Source organism: Notothenia rossii (assembly GCF_949606895.1).
Source record: "Notothenia rossii genome assembly, chromosome: 7".
Taxonomy (NCBI): domain Eukaryota; kingdom Metazoa; phylum Chordata; class Actinopteri; order Perciformes; family Nototheniidae; genus Notothenia; species Notothenia rossii.
The window spans coordinates 16,945,770-16,968,753 of record NC_136905.1 but is presented as its reverse complement, the minus strand read 5'-3'; the positions used below and the strand labels follow the sequence as shown (position 1 = coordinate 16,968,753).

The 22,984-nt window shown below is 41.6% G+C and overlaps 2 protein-coding genes across 12 annotated transcripts in view; one reads left to right on the top strand and one right to left on the bottom strand.

Annotated features, from left to right (window-relative positions):
• grin2db (glutamate receptor, ionotropic, N-methyl D-aspartate 2D, b) overlaps positions 1-22,984 on the top strand; it is a 118,740-nt gene that overhangs the window by 27,969 nt on the left and 67,787 nt on the right. For 4 of the 11 annotated variants that reach the window (XR_013809953.1, XM_079691326.1, XM_079691317.1 and 1 more), the window contains exon 2: positions 5,363-5,472. The exons of 5 other annotated variants lie outside the window; for them this stretch is intronic. Coding sequence is in view for 4 of the 6 variants with exons in the window: in XM_079691326.1 (XP_079547452.1) it covers positions 5,422-5,472 (51 nt within the window). In the remaining 2 variants the exon portion in view is untranslated. Of the gene's footprint in view, positions 1-5,052; positions 5,473-22,984 lie in introns of those variants that run through there. 2 more of the 11 variants (XM_079691320.1, XM_079691323.1) reach the window with 1 other exon arrangement.
• On the bottom strand, positions 5,616-22,890 carry pitpnc1b (phosphatidylinositol transfer protein cytoplasmic 1b). The gene is made up of 9 exons (XM_079691333.1): positions 22,078-22,890; positions 18,482-18,630; positions 15,825-15,921; positions 15,413-15,484; positions 13,973-14,065; positions 9,678-9,833; positions 8,811-8,874; positions 8,579-8,665; positions 5,616-7,066 (listed from the first exon to the last, which is right to left on the bottom strand). Exons 1-9 carry the CDS (start codon positions 22,123-22,125, stop codon positions 6,924-6,926), a joined length of 909 nt encoding a protein of 302 aa, XP_079547459.1. The 5' UTR covers positions 22,126-22,890; the 3' UTR covers positions 5,616-6,923.

The window sequence follows — 22,984 nt, the reverse complement described above, 5'->3', positions numbered from 1 at the left end:
GTGTTTGGCCTATATCCCCAGGACTTCATTTATTTCTGTTAAGATGGCACAATTACATTTATAGATAAAGTTTGGATTATCATTTGAGATATTTATCTCACAGACAAGGGCAGTGTGATTTGACTGTGACTACAGGCTGCTATATCCACAGAGCTTTCCCTCTCTGATAAACATATACCCCAGGATTGCTATGGGATGGAACTAACAACTGTGTCATGGCAGGTGTATTGCTCAGGACCCGAGGCAGCGCAGTGTTGAGTGTGAAGTTGTTTCAATGAGTGTTTCTTGAGCGAGATGCGAGCAGCAATGCCTGAGGCAAAGCAATCAGCCGTTCTGAATGGGGACGTTTTGAACAGGTACTTCACTTGTAAGGTAAACTGAAGAAGTCTTAAGTGTTAGACAAGAGATAAAACTGGTTGCCAATCAAATGCAGTTTATTTTGTAACCTTTTTAATCCCCATCCTATATGCTGTCCCCTTATGAAAGTTTAGAACAATACAAGGCATTGTTTCTGCAGCTTATAAAGCGTCTTTTGTTTCACACTAATATATTATTTCTCCTTACTGCTGAAGCATCTCTTGTTTTACAGTAATCTTATGAAGCTTCTTTACGACAACGCGGCACATTGTTCGTTCAGCTTATAAAGTGTTTCCTGCAATTTGTTCTTTGGAGCTCGTACGGAAATAAATGCTGTCGTTTGTATTGTACATCCTGGAGGGGGACGTAATTCTTCTTTGTAGATCAATAAAACAGTATTGTATTCTAATATATTCCACTCACCCTCCTAATCCATCCTCTCCTATTAGCAAACATATTGCATGCTGGCTGCAATGGCTGTTATGTAATTAATAGTCATGGTGGGGCAATTAAAATCGGGAGGCTTTATGGGCTTGCTGATTAAGATATTTAAAGCATGAAGTACCCAAGGCTTTTTTTTTTGTTCAAGTTTCTGTGTATCTTCTTGTGTATAGTCATTTTCTTTTTGCTTCCTCTAGCAAATGTGTGTTTGCGTGGAAAATGAGCGATGCCTCTGTGTTTGTGTGAGATTTGAGAGTGCGTACAAGACGAGGAACAGTTTCAACACTTATCCTTGACTTTTCCTTTACCCGCATGCAATTAATTACTGCCCAGAATAGCAGCTCTGGGATCAGCTGCTCAGGAAATGAAAACACATCAGTGTAAATGCAAAGCCAGTCAACTCTGGGAGTGTTGTTGTGCACACGCTGAGACCCTGTACCGCCATCCATTTGCACTGACAATCATTATCGCGTGAAAGCAGTGGTCTCCAACTCTATTCCAGAGGGAATGTGTGTGTTCACAGTCCCACAGTAATCCATATTCACTCTCTTAATTGGTTCAATTAGTTCTTTCAGATACTGTATGAATTTTACACTCTGCCTGTCCCCAGATAAAGACCAGTTAACGTATTACTGGGCAGAGGTTACAAATTGTGTTCCCAGTGGTGAGGCTTAATACACAGAGGATTTGAAGTCATTTATGTGGTTGAGTGAGCTAAAAACGGTATTGCTGACACTGTAATGATGGAACACAAGCATCTTGGCCTCACCGTGTAGTCTTAAGCAAGACTTACACTCGTGGGTATTCACTCACACACCCACACAAATATCACACACGGTTAGCTACCCAACGGGAGGTAAATATCCATTATTATTATCAGGTTTATGAACACTAAGTACCCCTTTTAATGCCCCACTCTCTCTCTCTTTCAATTCATTTGAATTTAAATACTTTCAAAGAGGCTTTATTGGAATTATCTTGTTAAAACACAGTATTGCCAAAGCACAGTGTCCAAATTGGTAGTACAGTTTTTAAAATGAAAACAATACCGAATAAATTAAACATGTTAACAATGTTTTGTGATTTAAATATCAAGATAAGAAAGCGGAACATAACTGGATTGATGAAAAATAATTACAAGTATTGAGTCGGTACTTGTTCAGGGTAGATCTGTGTTTGGTGTCAGTCCTTAGGTAACCTGCAGCTCAGTGCTGTGTCTTTACGGCCAGACAGACAGCACCACATATTGGTTAGGTCGTTTGTGTCAGTTGGTGATTCAGTTTAGTTTTCTGGCGTATTTTATACATTAGTTGACTCTAATTGATTTGTTGTCAGACTGGTCCTGATGCAGAGCAGAGTTGGAAAGTGAACTCCGCGTCAGGAACAGCTAAGAGAGGGAACTATTTTCTTTAATCAGCTCTTGATTTTTGAGGGTCACTGTTTTTTCGTTTGGATATGCCAATATTTTATTGCCTTTTTTAATTTTGATTTGTAATTATTGAGATCTGCAGGCGCTGTTCATGTTTTTTCTGTTTAACCGCAAGATGTTCGTGCATGACTCTAAATGCATGGGAAGAGAGCAGACCCCACCATAAAGGAATATTGATTTTATGTCAGATCAAGTAACGTTAGAACGTGGAATTTGAGTGTAAATGTTACTTTCTTTGCATATAATTCCCTGTGTGCCTTCTATATTGGTTCATTTATTGCATTTCCAGGAACTCTGAGATTTTGATTAAATTATCTCCTAACTTGTTTAATGTCTTTACATTATTTATCAAACCAATGGGCATTTCTAGGACTTTAGGGATTTTTATTTTTGACTGTTTCACTTTGCATACAGTTTACTCTGTCATATCAAGGCATATAATAAGGTTTGTATGACGGGGGTGCTGATTGCTTTGTGGAACTCTTCTGTGCTGTTTCTGGCCCATCTGTACAATTATATGGTTCTGTGGGTTGTGGAGGTGTGCTGTTGTTTGTCACTGTCCTCGAGGGAAACACAGTAATTTGGCTGTGGGGAGGCAGCGGGGTCAATGTTTTGACTGTGAATGCACTGAGAGAGAGAGAAAGGATCCAGATCTGTTACCATGTAATCAACTGTGCTGTTGCCAAGAGGTGAGCAAAACGTGTGTGTATCCTGAAGAGTCTCTAATAACCTATTGTTCATTATGTACAGACCCAGGCTTTGACAGAGCTGCAGGAGGTCTCTGCCTTTCTTGTTGACCTGGAGGTCAGTTAGAACGAGGAAGTTAGTTAGATTTATTTTGTCTCAATATTGATGTTACCTTGCTCTCTACTGTAGTCGGGTAAAGAGCCAGTATGTGCGCTCAGTTCTCCACAGACTAACACACTTCCCTGTGCCTGGAAGCTACAGATCTGCTCATGTAGATAGAGGGAAGATATTTTCATCAGTGTGGCGGAGCAGAGGGGGCATGTAGACGGCCCTTACATCTATCTGTTTGAGGGTTAATGAGGCCTTGTTTTATTTTAAGCCACATATTGGGGTAATGCAGTTGGATATTTCTTCTTTGTACCAGACAATAATTCCTCATTTATCCTATCCCTCTTGTGACTTCAGGGAGTTTGACTGATGAATGACTTCTTTATAATGTGGGTCACTCACACCCCGAGTGAGTGAGTGAGTGCAAAAGCCTGATCTTCACTATCTCTCCTGAAGGACCAGGATGTCTGGGATGTTGCTGCTTTAAACAAAATTAATTGAGGGGATTCACTATTGCATCTAATATTTCACTTGGGAACCGTTAAAGGCTTCATTTACTATTGATACATTCAAATATGAACTGTTTTTAAAAAGAGATTTGATGTAACATGCACAACAGCATCTTGGATTTTAAGCTGTTAGCAGCAGCGCTATAGCTCCATCTGTATTTAATAACTCCGTTATAGCCTGAAATCCTGCCTGGGGTTGCACAACATTCCCACTATAGAGTAGTGTGAAAAAAAAAACAGATGTGAGTGAGTCGTTAAGATCCCTGCTTCAGCCTGCAGAGGCAGCGCTGAGTATGAACTTTTAGTCACACAGCATGATTCAAAGCATGACCAAACGTGGACCTCAAAAAGGCTTGCCGTCCTCTGTTGGTGAATGTGTAACAACAGCAAGGTCCACCACACACACCACACACACAGAACACACTATACCACACACACCACACACTATACCACACACACCACACACTATACCACACACACCACACACTATACCACACACACCACACACACACTGAACCCTTTTTAAATCAATGTTGGCAAGAGAAATAAGCGATTGAGTTAGTGACATGCTAAACTATGTGGCTTAATGGTCACTCTCCCTTAACGACTGAGTTAAAGATACTGCCCAGCCAGGAAATGGGGCCAGTTTGAAAGAAACGGACACACACTTTTACATGCACGTGCACATGTCGTCAAACAAATGAGGCGGTTGCATTAGTGTCTGTCTAGTGAATGGAGAGCTTGTATTGATCTCCAGGGTGAAGCTCGTACATCAGTGTGGTTGGGCAAAACGCCATTGAGGTCGAGGAGAAATGTTGTACAGACTTGCATACACGTTTTTATTCTTAACTTTACAAGAATAAACTGGCTTTCCGCATTTCAAAAGTGTTTTGTTATTTAAATCTTATTTATTTGCTTATTTTTAATTGTTTTCCCCCATTTGTCTTTCCACTGTCCTCTCTTGTGTACCCATAGGTGTACAGCTCAAGGTTTCACATAAAAGTGTCTGTACACTCCAGTACAATGCCGATAATGTTTGTGCAGCGTTTGCAGCTCTAGGGAGCGTCCTTTCTTTATTCTACGGTGCTATTGGTGGGGTCTGAAGGGGCCAACTTTGAATACCAGGATGATTCAGCGGTAAAGGGGTCAGGATGTATGATAATGTACCATGGGGAACATTTCCATATAATGAACACAGTACCTCTTCTTTAGAGGGCCTCTTGAGGAACGGCGATGAGGACACAGATAAAGATAACGAGAGAAAGGAAGACTTCAAGAATGAGAGCCAGAGAATAAAAGATGAAGACAGAGAAGAGAAAAGGAGAATAGTGGAGACAGCAGTAATGGGAGAGACAAATAAGTGAAAGAGAAAGAGGTGATGTTAATGCGGTGCAGCCAGCAGTTTGGGTCCCTCTGCACCACTTGTGAACTCCTGGCTGTGTTGAGCTCTTAGTCTCTCACATCAGCCTCCTGCTGCTACTGCAAGAAGACGCATTGAGAATGAGATTTTTGTATGCATTTATTTATGTGTATCTGAAAGCCCTTGTGTCGGGAAGCTAATAACAAATTGTCATGCTGGCTCTTGATTTGTATAGATAAAAGAAGCCATCATGAGCCCCATAATGCGAGCTATTTAGTGCACCATTTGAAGCAAGCTGCCGGGTCTGTCACTCACACAAACTTCCAAGTCTCTTCGTGACAAGCCTGGGCTTTTTGTCATGAAGTCTTGAACAATAATGTGATAAAGCGATGACAGACATGCGAACACGCCCAACACACAACCCCGCATCTGTTGAACATTCATTACTCTCTTCTCCATTGTTTTGCATAGAAAAAACTGACACAAGCTGCAGAGCCAAACCAGGTTAGACCAAGTGGCTTCCTCTTTTCATGAACACTGCTGCTGGAGCCGGTTCCACATGGCACACAAGTGAGAAATTGGTGAGTAGATTACATGTGAGTGCGATGATGTGAGAGCAGCTGGTCCATCTTTACAGGTCAATACTGATCAAACATGGCTGATAATGTGTGCAGTGCAGTCCATTTTTCACTTCATCGAGGTAGATATCAGGACACTGGTGAACTCTCATTGGAAATTGTGTTTATTGATACAAATCCAAAAGACTATACAGTGTAATTTCCACAAACATCTTTCTCTTGATTTATTTTTACACTTTATTAAAAAAATACATGTTTTTACAAAAAAGGACTGCAAACTTATATTTCCTTGTTGATCCCTGCTAATGAGAACCCATTCTCTTTTTAAATGTACGTACAAAATTAAGCTAAAAATCATATCAATGCTGATATCATTGGATTATAGTTTAGCCCTGGCTTGACGCATTTGCCGCGCTCAGCTAAGTGATCAAGGAACCAATACAACGCCTCACTGCCCTCGGTCAATACCCCGGTCTGACCTATTGGCTGAGGTGGAGAGAGGAGTAGATCTATAGCATTGACAGCCCCCCCGTCCTCCTCTTCTCTCTCATTAGATCCACTCTATTAAACTCCTTATGCATTTGTCTGTAGGCTGCTGGGCCGGGGTTGGGAAACAATTGGAGAGCCCCATTGGTGGTCTCTTAGCTCCATTATAGCTGAGGAACCGACACAAAAGTGCACAACGTTTCCAGGTTGTAGATAACCCTGGACTGAATGTTGATTGCAACAGTATAAATTGTAGTTCAGCATTAAGTGTTTGTGGTGATGTTTGGCAGTTGTGTGTTTTTAACATGCAGTAAAGAGAACAACTACATGTTCATAGGAACAGATGCATATCTGTTTGGTGGTGGTCTGGAAGGATATGTTTTTAAAAGTACTTGTTTGCCCTCTGTGCAATAATGAGATTACGAGTAAATACGAAGCCAGTAGCCAATCAGCTTAGTTTAGCATAAAGACTGGAAACAGTGGAAAACAGCTATAATAGACTTACTCCAAAATCAATCTAGTGCATATAACCATCATGTATATCTAGCTTGTTCATCTGCACAAAAATCTAAATATTGAAAACAACAATTCTGTCTTTTAGTTTAAAATAATAAACTGCCAGTAGCCTTACACCTGCAGAAGTATAATTTTTTATACTGTATCTTAAACATTATTTGTAAGGATTAAACAAACAAAGATGTAACCTGAAAGATAAGGTTTCTCCCCATTTCCAGTCTTTATGCTTAGCTAAGCTTACCAGCTGCTGGCTGTAGCCTTATACTTGAAAGACTGATTTGAAAGAGGAACTGATCTTTTCATCTGACTCACCCCGGAGTAAATAACTTTAAGCCTGTTAGTGTCACTGCGCATGTGGGTGTGTCAGTGTTTGAGAGACAACATCACATGACTCTGGTGAATGTTGACATTGGTTTGTGTTTGTTGGCGCTGTACAGTATATGCGAGAGGCATCATTCAGGGGTGGAGTGGAGGCGGCTATGTAGCAAAGGGGACTCGGACATGTCCACCGTCGTCACTCCCATCTTCTTTAGGGAGCGCTCGTCTGTCACTGAGATGGAGCGAGAGAACGCAGGACGAGAGGCAGCCGGTGGGCCTGAGAGAGAAAGAGACATTTCTTTAATTGTTCCTTTTCCCATATCCACAATTTTCCTTCTGTAGTTGCTTTGACAACACAAATGCGTTTCATGTTATGCTAACAAAGCAAATTTAAAGTTAAAGTTGACGGATAGAAAGATGAAGAGAGAATGACATACACATGACATGAAAGACACAACGGTACAGAAATAAAAGGGGAAGAAAATCAAAAGAGGCACTGGAATGAGAGATACAGAGGGACAACTGTGTTTGGGTTTCCAATTAATTTAAGTATACTTAAGATCTGTGTCATACACTTAGATTCCCATTAGTTAAATCCCTCATTGGTATTCAACCCACACACCCGGCTTTTCATTAGACTCTCTTGAGTAAATGACATCCATTTACTTTTATTACGGCAGATGAATGAAAACTATCATTCGGCCTGTGCAGAGACAGACGCAGTGGCATCATTTGTCCTGTAGGGGGTCATGGCGATGCAGCGAGCTGCAGCAGGTTGAGCAATGACTGCAGATTTTTTGCAGCTTGATGTTTCTCATCATCACACACAGAGAGAGAGAGAGAGAGAGAGAGAGAGAGAGAGAGAGAGAGAGAGAGAGCACAGGCAGCAAGAAGCTACAGGCCATAGTGGGAATACTACCTTTGATATCTCTCACATCAAGCTGAGGTTCACCAGACTAACCAGCAGGGGGCAGGGTGACCGCACACGCACACACACATGCACTCACACGCATGCACACATGCACTCACATGCATGCACACAACACATATGCCCAGACACAGACCCCACTACGGCTGACATTTGCAGCTAAGTGCTGCAATGGCTTGTTATTTATGTTGAGAGGGCTGTTGATGGGGAGAGTTCAGCAGGTGGCTGCATTACACTGTTTATCAGACTGACGCTGTGGCATTATCGCTTCATGAGCCTGCCTACTCTCTTCTTCCCCTCGTACATCTGTCTTTCTGTCGCCCTTTTCTGGGCATACACCCTCCGCCTCTCCCTCCTCACTGCTCCTCGTGTAGTGAAATGCCTCCTGACTGCTCTTCCCTCTCCATTTCTTCTCCCACAGATGTGCACCAGCCATCTGGGCACTTGTAGGCCAAAACTAGGCACCAGCCTCTGTTCAAGCATTACACCATTTTTCATTTATACTATATTGCAGTGTTTACAGCAATTGATAACAGGGTCTGCTAAATAAATATAACATTCCTGTTCAGGTTTATTTTAATTCGTAATGATCTAAAAATATGTTTTTGCCTCTCTATGTACTTCCTCTGCACCTCCTGATGTATCTGGTGCTGGTTAGGCTTAAATTAGATGCAAGAATCATTACGTCTGAGCTCAAATACACATTTCAAACTTTCTACTCTATTCATACTCGCCTCTCACTGCCCTCACTGGTCTCACATCCAGCTGTATTCTCTCTCCTCTCCTTCAGTCCCCCCTGCTGTCTCCCCTCCCATGCTCTGCTGTATTTCTTTACAGTATAATCAGGAGCTGTAACCTCACCTGTGTTGCACGGGTTGGATTTGACTTTGCTGTTGGTCTTCTCTTGCATCGTCTGCTCGTACTCTCTCACCTCATCCAAACTCAGCCCTGTGGGACACAAACACACAAGCCCGCACCAACACACAAAGCATCAGCACAGCCAATGGAATATATATTACCTTTTTAAAAGGCTTCATATTTAAAAAAAACAACACAACTGCATAGTTCTGTTGTGTTTCGGAATGTGACCCACCGTGCCATTCGTCTATCCACGTGACGGCTTGTCTGTGTCCAACCAGAAGAATGTCCTGGATGCTCTAAAATAATACCAGAAAAAAAAACACTGTCATTAAAAATGCTAAAAAGTGCTTTAAACTTAGAAGTATGCTGGTGTGTTTGAAATGCGTCATCAAGCAGAACGTGACGGGACGTCATTGTACAAGTAATAACAATGCTATCTTGTTATTATGTAAAGTGAATGAGATTATGGTTGAGATAAGGAGTAATTTAGATAAGTGGAAACTTATCTTGGGTATGTTTGTTTGGTCTCCTTTTGACAAAACTAAACCAAATTCCTTTGAAATGCTCTTTCACTCCAGGAACAATGTTGGAGAAAGGGCGTTGCTAGTTATAGTACTTTTGGTTCTTCTTTTGTGATTAGTTGCTCTGCCTCATGGTTATCAGCTCTTTTATGTGTTCCACTGTGAGAAACTCTAAACCTTTTCTTTGTTTGGGCCAGAACAACAGACGCTCCTTATGGTTTTGTAGTGTAGGAATCTTTCCACTAAATCTGACCTGAGGTTGGGTTACTGAATGGTAGAGGATTTCATTTGAGTCTGAGAGCCTTCTTGGCAGTGGTCTTGGTAATCATACTAATGTCTATAAATTAATGTCTATATGATAAAATGCAGCTCATTCGAATAACAAATGACGGATCAGGATTATTCAGGATCATCATTTTACTGTAAAGACTCAAAAATGCAGAAATCAATGCTTGAATGAAGTTAAGCATTTCATTAAATCCAATTAGTTATACATTTTGATTTCCCAACCTTGTATTACACCTATATGGGCTTGTAACATTAATGAATCGGTAGAGGAATAAAAAGCTCTGTCTCACTTTGTGTATGAAATCTTCGGTCTTTGTCTGGAAGCCGTACACCTCGAAGCTGCACTGCACCCTCTTATAGGAGCACATGATGGGCTTGTGGTCGTCCCTCCATCCTTTCTCCAGAGGCCCTCGGCCAGTTTTACTTGACATCCAGCGACTCGGGTCCTGCACGGGGTAAACAGTGGGTCTATAAGTTACTCGCTGAGTCTGCAGAAACTTTGGCCCTGTGAAGCATCTTGGGGGGAAAGCTATGGGTCTGTAGATGTGCAGTGCGAGTGTGTGTTTGTTTGAGCGTGATGTTTTGTGTGTGGAGGTGCAAGCAGATTGTTTCCTCAGCTCAGCCCGTGGGATTGAAAGTGAGATAGCACACATTATGAGAGCGGTTGTGATTTTACTTCCTCACTGTCTCTTATTTTATGAGAATGGGGTGTTTGCTTACTGTATTTGTTTGCATGCATGTGTGCTGGTCTGTATGCTTCTATGTGCCCAGGCCTGTGAATTGGCCTTTGATCCTAGAGACTTGATGGGAGTAAAGAAATGTGAAGCCTTTGTGGAGCGACAATTTACATTTAAGAGGTTCAATAGTGAGAATTACGCTCTTTTAGTAGCAAAGCCACATTAGAAAGTAAAGCAAAGTTATTGAAGTGGAAACATCACAGGTGAAAATCCACGCCTGTGTAATCCAATACAAATATATCAAATCAAATCAAGTTTTATTTATAGAACACATTTAAAAAACGATTTTTGGTCGAGCCAAAGTGCTGTACATGTAATAAAAACACTTTACTACAATAAGAAGAAAAGACAATAATTTACAACAGAAATATAAAAAGAAAACACACAGGGAAACGTCAGGTGTCGTACTCAGCTCTGACTAGAAGGCCAGAGAGAAGAAGTGTGTCTTCAGTGAGAATCTAAAAACGCCTAGGGTCTGGGCCGACCTCACATGGAGGGGCAGAGTGTTCCAGAGCCTAGGGCCAGCTGCTGCGAAGGCTCGGTGCCCTCGGGTTTTGAGCCTGGTCTTGGGCACTATCAGCAGCAGCTGGTCAGCCGACCTTAAAGCTCTGGCAGGGGTGTGGCGATGGAGGAGTTCGGCTATAAGCCGGAGCCAGCCCATTTAGGGCTTTGAAAAAAAATAAAAGGAGTTTAAATCAATTCGGAACCGAATTGGAAGCCAGTGAGTGCAATGAGGCCAGAATTGGGGTGATGTGGTCACGGTTTTTGTGTTCAGACAGAAGACGCGCAGCTGCGTTCTGGACTAACTGCAGGCGTTTAATTGCGGCCTGGTCTATAATCCAGTCTCTAGGTAACAAAGGCATTAATAACCCTTTCTAGGTCTTTAAAAGATAAAAACGACTTGGTCTTGGCTAGGGATGCTCCGATCGCCAATTTTGGGGCCGATCGCCGGAATCAGTATCCGATCGAGTGGGTGGGGGCTATGGGGATCTTCCATTTAAAGTTATGTTTAAAACTCAGTTAATGGGGCTCATTCACTGGCGCTTCCACAAACAACAACCAACATAATTATTACATTCAAATGAAGTACATTATTAAAGTTTACTTTAACTTTGGATAATAACACGGGAGAAATGAGCGGAAGCGCTCTCTTTTCCTCTCTCTCTCTCTCTCTCTCATGACAGCCTGTCAGTATCTCTTAGCTAGTTCCAGAGGTAGATAAAATAGCTAAGTGTGTAAGGTCTAACTCTTAGTGTGTGTTTTGCTCCGCTCACCGGCCCGTCACAGCGGGCGGAGCTGCAGGATTTCTGCTTCACACGTTGCATACCGCTACTTTACTGTCTTTTTCGGACACCTTAAAATACTGCCAGACTGGTGAAGCCATTTTGGCAAGCTTGTTTTGCCGCCCACAGAGAAAAGTGTCATGTATTTTACGTCATGTGATCGGCTCTCCCGATCGGCATATATAGAGAGCAACAAATCGATGGGCAGAGAATGCATATCGGCCGATATCGATCGGCGGCCAATTGATCGGAGCATCCCTAGTCTTGGCCAATATTCTTATTTAAATAAAAGCTGGTTTTGACTATGGAGCTGACCTGCTTATCACATTTTTAAAAGCGCTATTGAAGGTCACTCCAAGGTTCATAACCAGGGCTGCCAAAATTTGAGTTCAGTTTGGAGTGAGTTTTTTTTTTTTGGTGAACCGAAAAAAGAAACGTTCATGTGTACAGTGTTACAAAATAGGGTTTCCCATTAATGTAACGGGGCTATAGTGGAATACGCACCTACACAGTGTACCCGCGACTCTTACAATGAAGGCTCAATAATCAGCTCACAGCATATAAAATGGCATATAGGTATAAGCAGAGGTAAAGTGCTATTTTACAGGTGGGGGGTCCTCACCTCCATGACCGGGAAGATTTTTTTTTTTTTATATTGAAGTTAAAAGCATCAATCTGGTTCACTTTGAGAGCAAAAGCAATTTATGGATACATCTTTCAACAGCCATATGAAACAGAACTGTAAACAGATTTTCTTTTTCTTTATGGATATTTTACAAATCACTCACCTTTTAAACTGTATTCTTGTTTTACTGTCATATAGTATTTCATAACTGTTTTTCATTTATTCTCATAAATGGTGACCAAAACGTTTGAGACCCACTGAGATGACTAGACTAAAGTTAACTATCTAAACAGAGTCCCTTACCTCACTGAGCTGTAGTTCTCTCAGTCTGACAGGACAGAGCTCTCCCTCTCCTTGTTTTAGAAACAGCTTCTAATATCCGTTAGCGCAGCTAGCTACCCAGATGCTAACAACAACAATGCAAATAGTGAGTTTGGTAGAAATATACTGTATAATAGTAAAGTTATTTAAGATGATGCCATATTTATTGAATAGTTTACATTATAAATATTCCCCAAAATTATTCAAAAGCATATTCTTCCAAACTCCTTGCTGTAGTATGACCAACAGTAGACTATTGATGTGTGTCGTGAGTGAAGTAATAGTAATATTGATTGAATGTTATTGTTTTCTCTTTTTTCGGAGTTGCACTTTGCAGACGGTCCCTGAGCACTCGTTTCTTCTCTGGCTGCAGATAGAGACCAATGTAATGTGTCCAGCTCGGAGGACGGCGCATATTGGCTTTTTTTGATCAAATTGTGATTGTAGTTCGTTGTCAACCTTACCACGGTACTTAGGAGACGTCATTTGTGTCTGAATAAAGTTTTGTTCATGAGTTATTGATCCGTGAAATCAGAATCTCACAATATCGTTCCAACTTTACTGAACTAAGCCAGAAGACCGTCTCATTTCGTAGACCGGTCGGTTTGCTTTTCTTTCACTTTATTTTTATATACATTTATTTTGGACGAAAACTTAGCGTGAGGAAAGGCATGTGTGGCGTGAGTGCGTGAGATATGGGTTAATTGCGTGATTCTCACGCTCAATGCGTGAGTGTTGGCAGCCCTGTTCATAACAGAGGGGAGGATGTTTTTATTGAGAGCCCAGAATATCAACCGGAGATGCTGGGGGTTGGGGTCCAAAAAAGATTACCTCTATCTTGCTCTCGTTGAGGTTAAGGACGTTTTTCCTCAGCCAGGATTTGATCTCTGTCAAGCAGTCCATGAACGGCTATAATGAGTTATTGATATTTGAATTGAGAGTCAGATAGATCTGTACATCGTCGGCGTAAAAGTGGAAGGGAGACCACTGTGTTTAGTGAGAATTGAACCTAGGGGCAGTATGTACAGTAGAAAGAGGATGGGGCCCAGGATAGAGCCTTGGGGAAACCCACAGGTAAGAGGGGTTTTAGCAGAGGAGAAGGCACCTAGCTGCACTGAGAAGCTACGGTCTGTCAGGTAGGACCTGAACCATAAAAGGGCAGAGCCTGTGATGCCTGCGGACTGTTCAAGCCGCGACAACAGGATGCTATGGTCCACAGTGTTGAAGGCAGCTGTTAGGTCTAACAGCACCAGGACAGCTTGGCTACCTGAGTCGGCGGCTAGGAGCAGATCATAAAACTCTTAAAAGGGCTGTTTCAGTACAGTGCATAGGTTTGAAGCCAGACTGAAACCTTTTGTGAATGCCATGCGTGGTTAAGAACGACTGCAGCTGGACATAGACTACTCGCTCCAGGACTTTAGATAAAAAAGGTAGCTGGGAGATGGGCCTAAAATGTGCGGGGTTTGAGATTTGAAAATATATGAAATATGTGATATTGATCTTTCCGTGTAACTCCAAGCGTACTTAAAATGCTGAACTATTCCTTTAGTGAATTCATAGCTTTTTTGTTTGCAAAAACACACAAAACAAACATGTTAATGCGTCAGAACGGTGCGTACCTCTGACTCTTTGTAGTGCCTTTCAGGAATGGGGTCACTCAGGATATCCAGGAAACTCACATTCTCTGGTGGAGTTGGTGTGTCCCCAAACACCTACACCCAAACAGATGGGGGAGGTCATACAGTATAATGAGAGCAGACACACACACACACACACACACACACACACACACACACACACACACACACACACACACACACACACACATACACCCCCCATACTCTCACACGCATACAGTCACTCACTCAGAGGAGAGGGGGGTGAGAGTAGATGAGTAACAGTGTAGAAAACTGAGTTCACACACCATAACACCCCTCACTTTATCCCACCCCGAGGCCCTTTGAGCAAATCACACTGGAGCAAACAGAGAAGAGAACAGAAGGAGGGGGAGATGGGAGGGAAAATAAAAAACAAGGACGAAGAGATATTAGAAGAGATGGGGGGGGGGGGGGAAAGAAGAAGAGTTATGAGAGCAGAATACATTTTTCAATGAGAGAGAGAATGGATTGAAGCTAGGGAGAGAGAGGGGGCCGCACTTTAATCTGACCTTGTTTAAAATGTGTTCTAATGCCCCGCTGAAGTTGTTCATTTCACAGTTGAAAACTAACAAATAAGGAAAACCTGCCGTTAGATAATAGCCCGCCACGCTCCTGTGGTGCTGTTGGTCTGTGTCAATCCAAGGTGTTTCTCCCTTTTAGGGAATGAGGTGCATTTTCTGGATCTATTGTTTTGCTTTTTACTTTCTGCTCAGAGCATGACGCCGTCTCTGTGTTTGGCATTTGAACAGGATGTAAACGATTATCAAAATAGACTAATTGTTTTGGCTCTTAAACTAAACTGTTGGGTAGTTCAATTTTATATCTTGATATATGTTTTGTGTGTAGTACGTAATTTGATAACAGCTGTAAAAAATAAACAATATAATTGATTTATATTTTCCTCTAAAATATAATGGAGATATAAAAAGAAAACACTTTAATACCTCATGTGTTCTTAAGGACAGTCCTCAAGTGAATCTGTGACTTTATGAATTTGTGTTTGTTTGAACTTTAGTGCCCTGTAACAACATGACATGAAACAAGACGCACCACATTTTTGTCTAAAGCTGAACGCAAAGTGTTCTTGTTACTCATCTATTGTGTTGTTGATGGCACAGACAGAGTTGCTTTTGTTACTGAATATCTGTTTGTGTGTGTTCCCCTTGATCAAAATGTAGCATGGCGTCCGTGCGCACCGTCGCTGCATGTCTGGTTAATAGATCTTCCAACACTGCATTGTGTGTTTTGCTTGTCCTCCTTGTAATTTGCACATCAATGTGATGAACATTTTCTTTGCGCTGCAGAGAAAATTGCAATTTATCTCCTTGCGCCTTGTCTTTCTCCTCCCCCTCTTCCATAATCACTCCATCTTTCTCACCCCTCGCTCCCTCTCATACTCACATTGTCGTTATCGCCGTTGTTGTTCTCGAATCTCGTCTCAATGCGTATGCTGAACTTGGGGAGGAATGATACCTACGGGGTGACAAGAGGTAAAAAAAAAAGGAGGAAAAAGGGACAGAGATAGAGGGTGGATGCAGGCTGCAGATTAGATCCACTGATACTAGAAAGAGATGAGCTCTGTTGCATTCATGTACAGTAAATGATGTGTGAGAATACTTACTGAGTACTCTGCAGCACCAGGGACGTTCAATATGGAAAGGGAGAAACGGCATTAGTTACTCATACATGCATGAGCACAAAATTGGTCTCACACACATACACATGACCACGGGGGAATACATGCAAAGTTAAAAGTAAATAAGTTTTGTATAATTCATCGAGGTGAAAGTTAATTTACGTTTAACACAAAGTCGCTCAAACCTGTGATGGTGTACGGGTAGAAGTTCCAGGCCTTTTCCGTCACGTAGAAGAATCGCGGGGCAAATGCTCTCGCCCAGGCTGGCAGTTTACTGAATGCAAAATGGAAAGAAATAAGGGTTGCTTTTAGAGAGTGGGAAAGAGGAATAGTAGGAGAGAGAGATTATAGAGGGAGACGGAGAGAGCCTAAGTGGTTTTTGTGCCATTTATAGCCGGATTACCTGTAGGCTACTCTCACCACAGCATTCATTTTTATGACTCATTCCCAATTACACCTGTGGTGATGAATTGTTACTGTAGCTTCCAAGGCACATGTCAAGAAAATGATTGAAGTAAAATGCACTCACTATACTCTGCGTGTGAGTGTGTCTGTGTGTGTGTGGGTTCCAGCATATCTTTACTAATGAGGACCAAATGTCCCACAAGCACAGAAAGATTAGGAAAATCCTCCACAGTGAGAACATTCCTTTACTTCTGTAAGAGTTTATTTTAGGATTACGCATTGGGTTTAGAGTGGTGATTAGTAAAAGAGTCGAGGTTACATTAGGGTAATGAGTGAGGTTAGCTTAGGGTTAAGGAATGAATTCAGAGATAAAAGAGAATGGTGGTTGTTATTTGTTATGACTGAGCTTTCTCTATAATAAAAATGTATTGATTAATAACCTGTCACGCTGAAAACAAAGCAACGAAAGCACTTATATCAGCACAAGAGCATGGACAGGGCCATCAAGCATTCCTGCAGGTAACAAAGCATAATGTTACCGTATGTAACCTTTTATACAAATACTAGCAATACTATCTGGTAATGGCTTTTAATAATTGAGATAAGGGATAACTTATCTTGGTTGAATGTATATGTATCTCAGGGATACTATTTGAGTTTGCCTTTGTCAAAACCACAAAAACATTCTTTCATTACACAATGTTGAGGTTACATTTGGGTGAGGAGTTAGTAAGGTTAGTTTAGGTTTAGGGAATGAATTTGGAATTAAAACATAATTCTGTTTTTTTTTTTTTTTTAGACTGAGCTTTGTCTATTATCAAAATGTATTGATTAATGGTCTTTAACGCTGAACATAAAGCAAATAAACAACTTATTTCAGCTAAAACAACATGGACAAGGCCGTCATGCATAGTTTCAAATTCCTGCAGTAGACTCATTTGGAACATTTAAGTGTTGACATGTCTCACATACTTCCTTGTTTATGTTGAGGACTGCAGCTTGAAGCAAAAGAACATGTCTTTGGGTGTTGCTTTATTTTAATGCCTCGCTATTTAGTGTTTATAAGCATTTCTTAAAACTTAATTCATAATTTATAATCTGATAGTTTTAAATACATATGAGGACATTTGTAAATCTGAATGTGTGTATTATCAGAAAAAACTGCACTCTTTGTCTTAGGAACTATTTAAAAAAAAAAACTTTGATTAAAGATCTTCTTAATAGATTTCTTGTAGAGCTTCAGCTTTCAGAGAACATAATTCATACATAACAAACTCCTGGTTAATACATCATTAGAGCTGTCATAGTGGTGCACAAATACATTAAAGAAATAGTTTGAAATTTTTGGAAATGTTCCAGTTTGTTTCCTGGCAGAGAGATGTGTGAAAAGATTAATACGGCTCTCATGTGAAGCTACAGCCAGCTGGCTAGCTTAGCTTAGCATAGTAACAGCTAGCCTGACTCTTTGTGAAGACAACACAATCTGCTGTATCAGGTGTTTAATCTGCCCAAAACTGCAGTGTTAAAGTGAAATGTTGCTTTTTTATCGAGGGCTCTGTGGACATATTAAGTGTCCACTGCATGGTTACCTGGCAACTGCTCACAGCCAATAGTCCAGGAAATAAACGACCACAAATCAGCAAATCGTTATTTCTTCACTTTTTTAAAACATTTTTAAACAAGCAATGTAGCCTAATTAGTGAGCTTTAGATGAGCTGGTATGCAGACTTTGTTACCTTATGACAGAGCTGAGCTAGATGTTCTCCATTTCCATATTAAACGTACAGATGTAAAAGCATTACTGTGCCAATCTTCTCATCTAACTTGCGCCATCTCCCAAAGTCATCTTTTTCTTTATTAAACACTGCTTAAAACTTCATTATAGTTTGTGATGAGATTGAGTAAGTCTTTCTAATTTTTTTTACCAATGCTTGTTAAATCCATGATAATTAACATGTCACCATCATTTTAATATATGAACTTCTACTTCTTTTTCATGAGCACACATTGTTAAAGTGTGTCCAGCCTCCAATGGCTCAGAAAATGTTTTTCCCATGATGACGTGTTGCTCTAAGCTGAGTCTGGACTTGTACGAACCTCAACTCTTGACGGTTTACTGTGATGAGCTCATAGTGCAATAACATGTCTACTGTAACTCAGACTAGAATGGGCCTCAACATGTTTCAGTAACTGGGTTCCTGAACTCGATATGTGGGAACATCACACTGCGGTATGAGAGTTTCTGTGTTGAAACAAAGTTTTATTGCTTGTCCTAATACCTGCAATACACAGTGAAGTAAGAGATCAAAGTTCGAACACAATCTGTTATCATAATGACAGAGTAGACAATAAGGCTCAGGTTGCAAATCACCAGGACTCTTAGTTTTAGTGCCTCATTAGTACATAAATCCAATCAATGTGCACTCTACCTGCTCAGGTAGATCCGCTTCTCGGTCAGCTGACCCTGGCCGTGCTGCGGGTGCATGTCGGCCTCATTCCTCATCACCTCCACCCCTTCTCCACCACCACTCTGCTCACAGCTGTGCTTACTGATCATGTACAGCTGCCCAATCCTGTACTGGAGCCCGGGGAGAGGTTTTCAACGAGGTGTATGAAGGTGAGGATGGGGAGGGGGAAGAGAGGGAGACAAAAACAGTGATGAGAAAACATGAAGCACGAAGCAAAATCATCAAAAGCCATCCAAGGTGACGAAATATAATTGAAGTGATTTTTGATTGTATTATCTCTGATATCCTAAAATAATACTACTTTACTTTTGAAACAACCCTCACTTTATAAAATCAATAAAAATCACACTTGCTGGATTAATGTCCCAAAGAGGTTTTTCAGTTACAGCCTCTCTTGATTTGGTTGGGCCATCAGCATGTTGAGGTATAAATACTGTGTGTGAGAAAATGCAATGTCAGTGAAATGCAATATGTTTTCAAAGTTGGCTCCGTTTACATTTTTTTATTTGACTGTTATTTCCCCTTGCTCTGTACATACAACATTGACTGCTTGGTTTCTTGCCCTGTTAGACTGATCCCTCCTCTGTTGCTGTTACAACGTTTTTGCCTTTTCCTTCCTCTTTTTGGTGTGACATTTTAAAGTCCTTTGAGGCCAGTTTGTGATTTTAAGCTGTCTAAATAAAATGTAAGTGACTTCACATTTAAGAAGCATTTAAAGCGAAGATGTCGGAGAACATTTCTCAACGCCACAAGGTGATATTACATTTGAAGGACTTCAATGACCAATCAATAATACCACCACAACTAGTCAATAAACCGCTTACTCCATCGAGGAAATTATAATAACCATCAACGACTTAGAGGAAGAGGTTGTGAGTAATGACAGAAAAATGTCCTGGCAGCAGGTTCAGCCATAGTTGCTGAGTGTGATTTTATCTCGACAGGCACTTACTCAGTGCTGCTTAGAAGCCCGCTTTGTATTTGCTCTTCATTTTGTAAACAGTTACTTGCTGTGTATAAAGATTTCCCTCAAGTGACCATATCTGACATCAACATTTAATTTGGCCGGTGAGGGTGAACGACTCGAGTCTAAATTAAAGAGGGGGATGGGACTTTGTTCTCTGCTGCAGACCCAGTATGTGCTCGATGCTGATGAGGCGGGAGTGTTTCTCTTAGCGAGTCTAAAGAGGACGAGGCCTTTGGGCATCTGGAGCGGCCTGACTGATTCAGTTTCCTTTTGAACCATTTACACAATAATACTTCAGTTTCTGCACTGATGCTGCTTTCTGTCTTTTCCTCCTCAACATTGTTTCGCTGTACATCATTGTGTTCCCTCTAATTGCAAACTGAGTTTTTAAAGACAATACGAAAAAAAGACACTGCAAACCACTAACTACTCTGCTGTGGCCACCATACTGTAACTCATGTGTTGTTGTGCCACTAAAGCATTTTTTTAATTAAAAGTGGAAGATGAGGAGGCAGAGGGAAAGAGGAGGGCAGATCTCAGTTTGCTATCCTTCACTGTGCAATGTTGACATCATTGTGGCTCTCCTCCTCCTTATTCCAATTACAGTGTAATGTCAACATTCAATATTTACTTATTGGGTATTCATGGGACTTAATTAATCACAGCGATGGATGCTTTTACACCGTCTCAAGGCTAACAGACTACAGAGCAGCGAGCTCCTCCCACACAGGTTATGAATCTCTTTGACTGTCTAGAAAACTTACTCCAATCACTATTATTATGCAATGTGCATGCCTTTTGATGAATGATGTGTGGATAGAACCGTTCATCGAAAGCTTTTGGCATGCTTTCTCCTCCAACAAAGATAAAGACAAGTTAACAAACTGTGAATTTGTCATGACTTCCTGAGTGTAAATATAGCTCATCATTGTGGGGTGGAGACTCTGCAGATAGTGTCAGTCTGATAGCAACTGGAAATGAAAGATTATATGATTGAAGTAAAGCTTGTGGCAACTTTCATATTATCCAGTGATCAAATGCTAAGAGAAAAAAGTAGAATTCGTTATGTAACCCTGGATCTGTCCGCTGACAAAGACAATGAGCCTTTTTTTGCAAGACAAACACCTTTGTAAATATTTGTAATTAATTGTGTACTCAGCTCAAAGGAAAGGGTATGGGAAGAGAATGACACATCTGTACACCTGCCTAGTCTTTTTCTTTTGAGCAGTGTCAAGAAAGCCACATTTCATCTTCCTTCTATGCTGCTTCAACTCATCATGAAGTTGCTTCTGTGCAAAGTGACAACCACAGGGCGGCTCAAGGACTCATTCAGCACGTGCACAAGAAGTTTAAAAAAAAGAAAGAAAAGGTGACTCCTTCACCATTGCCAGTAAGCAGAGCATTTCGGATGTCTTTTTTATAGGTGTGTCATGTAAGACATCAGACACGGCTGGCTAGCAACACAAGCATTGCCGGTAAACAGTAACATTTGAACTGTGCATACTGTTTTTTTTATATCTGCTATTTATTCAGTTTCTCTTTCAAAGTTGGTGAGTTGGCAACCTGGTGATTTTTCTTTTGTGTCTGTCAATCTTGTTTTACGATGATCACCAAGTTGTTACAGATGGAAACCCTAAATAAAGATTAGCATTATTATTTTGTGGTTTCTTTGGAGTGGTAAAGGGGCTTTACCCACTATTATACAACCTGAGCTGCAGCCGCCCCTGGTCAGATTTTCCCACAGCAGAACACAATAGTGAACATTCCCTAAGACACACTAAGCTGTATTGTGTTACCACTGAACTACTTATTGGATATTTCACACGTGAAAGTCTACACCATTCCCTTTATAAATTAAGGGGAGGCAAGGGTAAGGCCTTTGTTAATGTCTTGGACTGAGGTAACTGTCACGATTTGATACTGCCTCAAATAATCTGCACTTAAACTTACATTACATTCAGGCGAAAGAGGATTTGCTGGCAGCTCAAGTTTCTCTGTGCCCTGAGCTGATACTGTAAATCCTATTTTGGACTGCTATTTGTCACTGTCATTGTTGTGGTAACGGGTAGACTTGTAGAGGGGGAAGGGAAAGCACTGGGATGTGATGAGGACGTTCCTTTTGAAGGGCACTTTGGCGCATAACTCAGTCTCCCGTCCCTCTTTTTTCCCAAGCGGGATCACCTTTGTTTGAGTTTAGGTCTTGCAAAGCCGAAACCAGTCTGACTAGTTTTTTGCGCTGTGAGGCGTGCTAACGCATGTGAGTGAAGTAGTGAAGCCGACAGATGGGGAGATAATTTAGACACAACCGCAGCGATATGATGCTGCCGGCCAGGTGTTGTGCTTTGGCTCCATCAGATTGGCCGAGACTGTTGATGCTGAACACACCGCGCTTACCCCAGTGTGCCAAAGCTCCCACAGAGCCGCCGCAGGAGGTCTCTGTGCTCTGTTGGCACTTTTCTTATCAGCACATTAACACTTTCCAGATAACAAGTCAACAACACTTTAACACTAGAAATAAAAGCCCCCTCTTTCAATTTAAACTTGTAGGAGAGTTGTGTGTACGAGCGTGGGAATAGACAAACACACTTACCTCATCCACAGTCAGTGGCATACATATGCGGTATTCTTTCATCAACATGGTGCAGCTACAGAGAGGACTGTCTGGGGAGGCGTGTGGCGCAGTGGATAGTGCGTTGGTGTTCGGATCAGGGGAGCACAGGTTCAAACCCCGCTGCAGTCAGCATGTGGTTGTGTCCCCGGGCAAGAAACTTCACCCCAAATTGCTCCTGTGGGGATTGTCCACAGTATTGAGTATGGAAGTCGATTTGGATAAAAGCGTCTAACAAGTAACATGTAATGTCTGTGTAAACTGTCTCTATCTCAGCTGTCTCAGTTGCATAGCAGGCAGGCTCAGGCAAGCTGCACTGCTGCTCCACAACAGTGACCTCTTTTCTGACGCTCTTCTTCCTTTGTTTTGCTGATGTCAGTAATCCAATGAGTTAAGTCCAGTCTCTCTCTGTCAATGAGTATCTGCTGTTTTCCTACTTTTTCCCTCGCTCACTCACAGTTAATCTCCCGCACCCGGCTTTCTAGCTGCCGCCTTCTTGTTACTTCTGCTTTCACTTCTCTTGCTTTTGCCTGCCCTTTTCTGTTTGCTGTTTTTCTCACTTAGTTTCTGTTTGCTTTCTTTCACCACAGTGAGAAAGTGGTAATTAGCTGTGAGCTAAGATTGAAAGGCAACCAACTCCACCTGCTCTTTCCCTTCTCTGCCTCCTTGCGCTTTGTTTAAATCCTCCTAAGACTCCTCATGTGTAACCTTGGTGTCCGCTCGGCGCTTCTCCCTTTCCCCTCAGCAGCCCTCCGCTTCTCTAGGCAAAGGAATTTTTGAGGAACTGTCTTAACTGTTTTGCTCTCCCTCATAGTATCCACTCCCCGCCCACTGTACTTTACAACCAACTCACCTGTGTCACCTCCCCCCTGTCTCTCTCCCTCTCTCT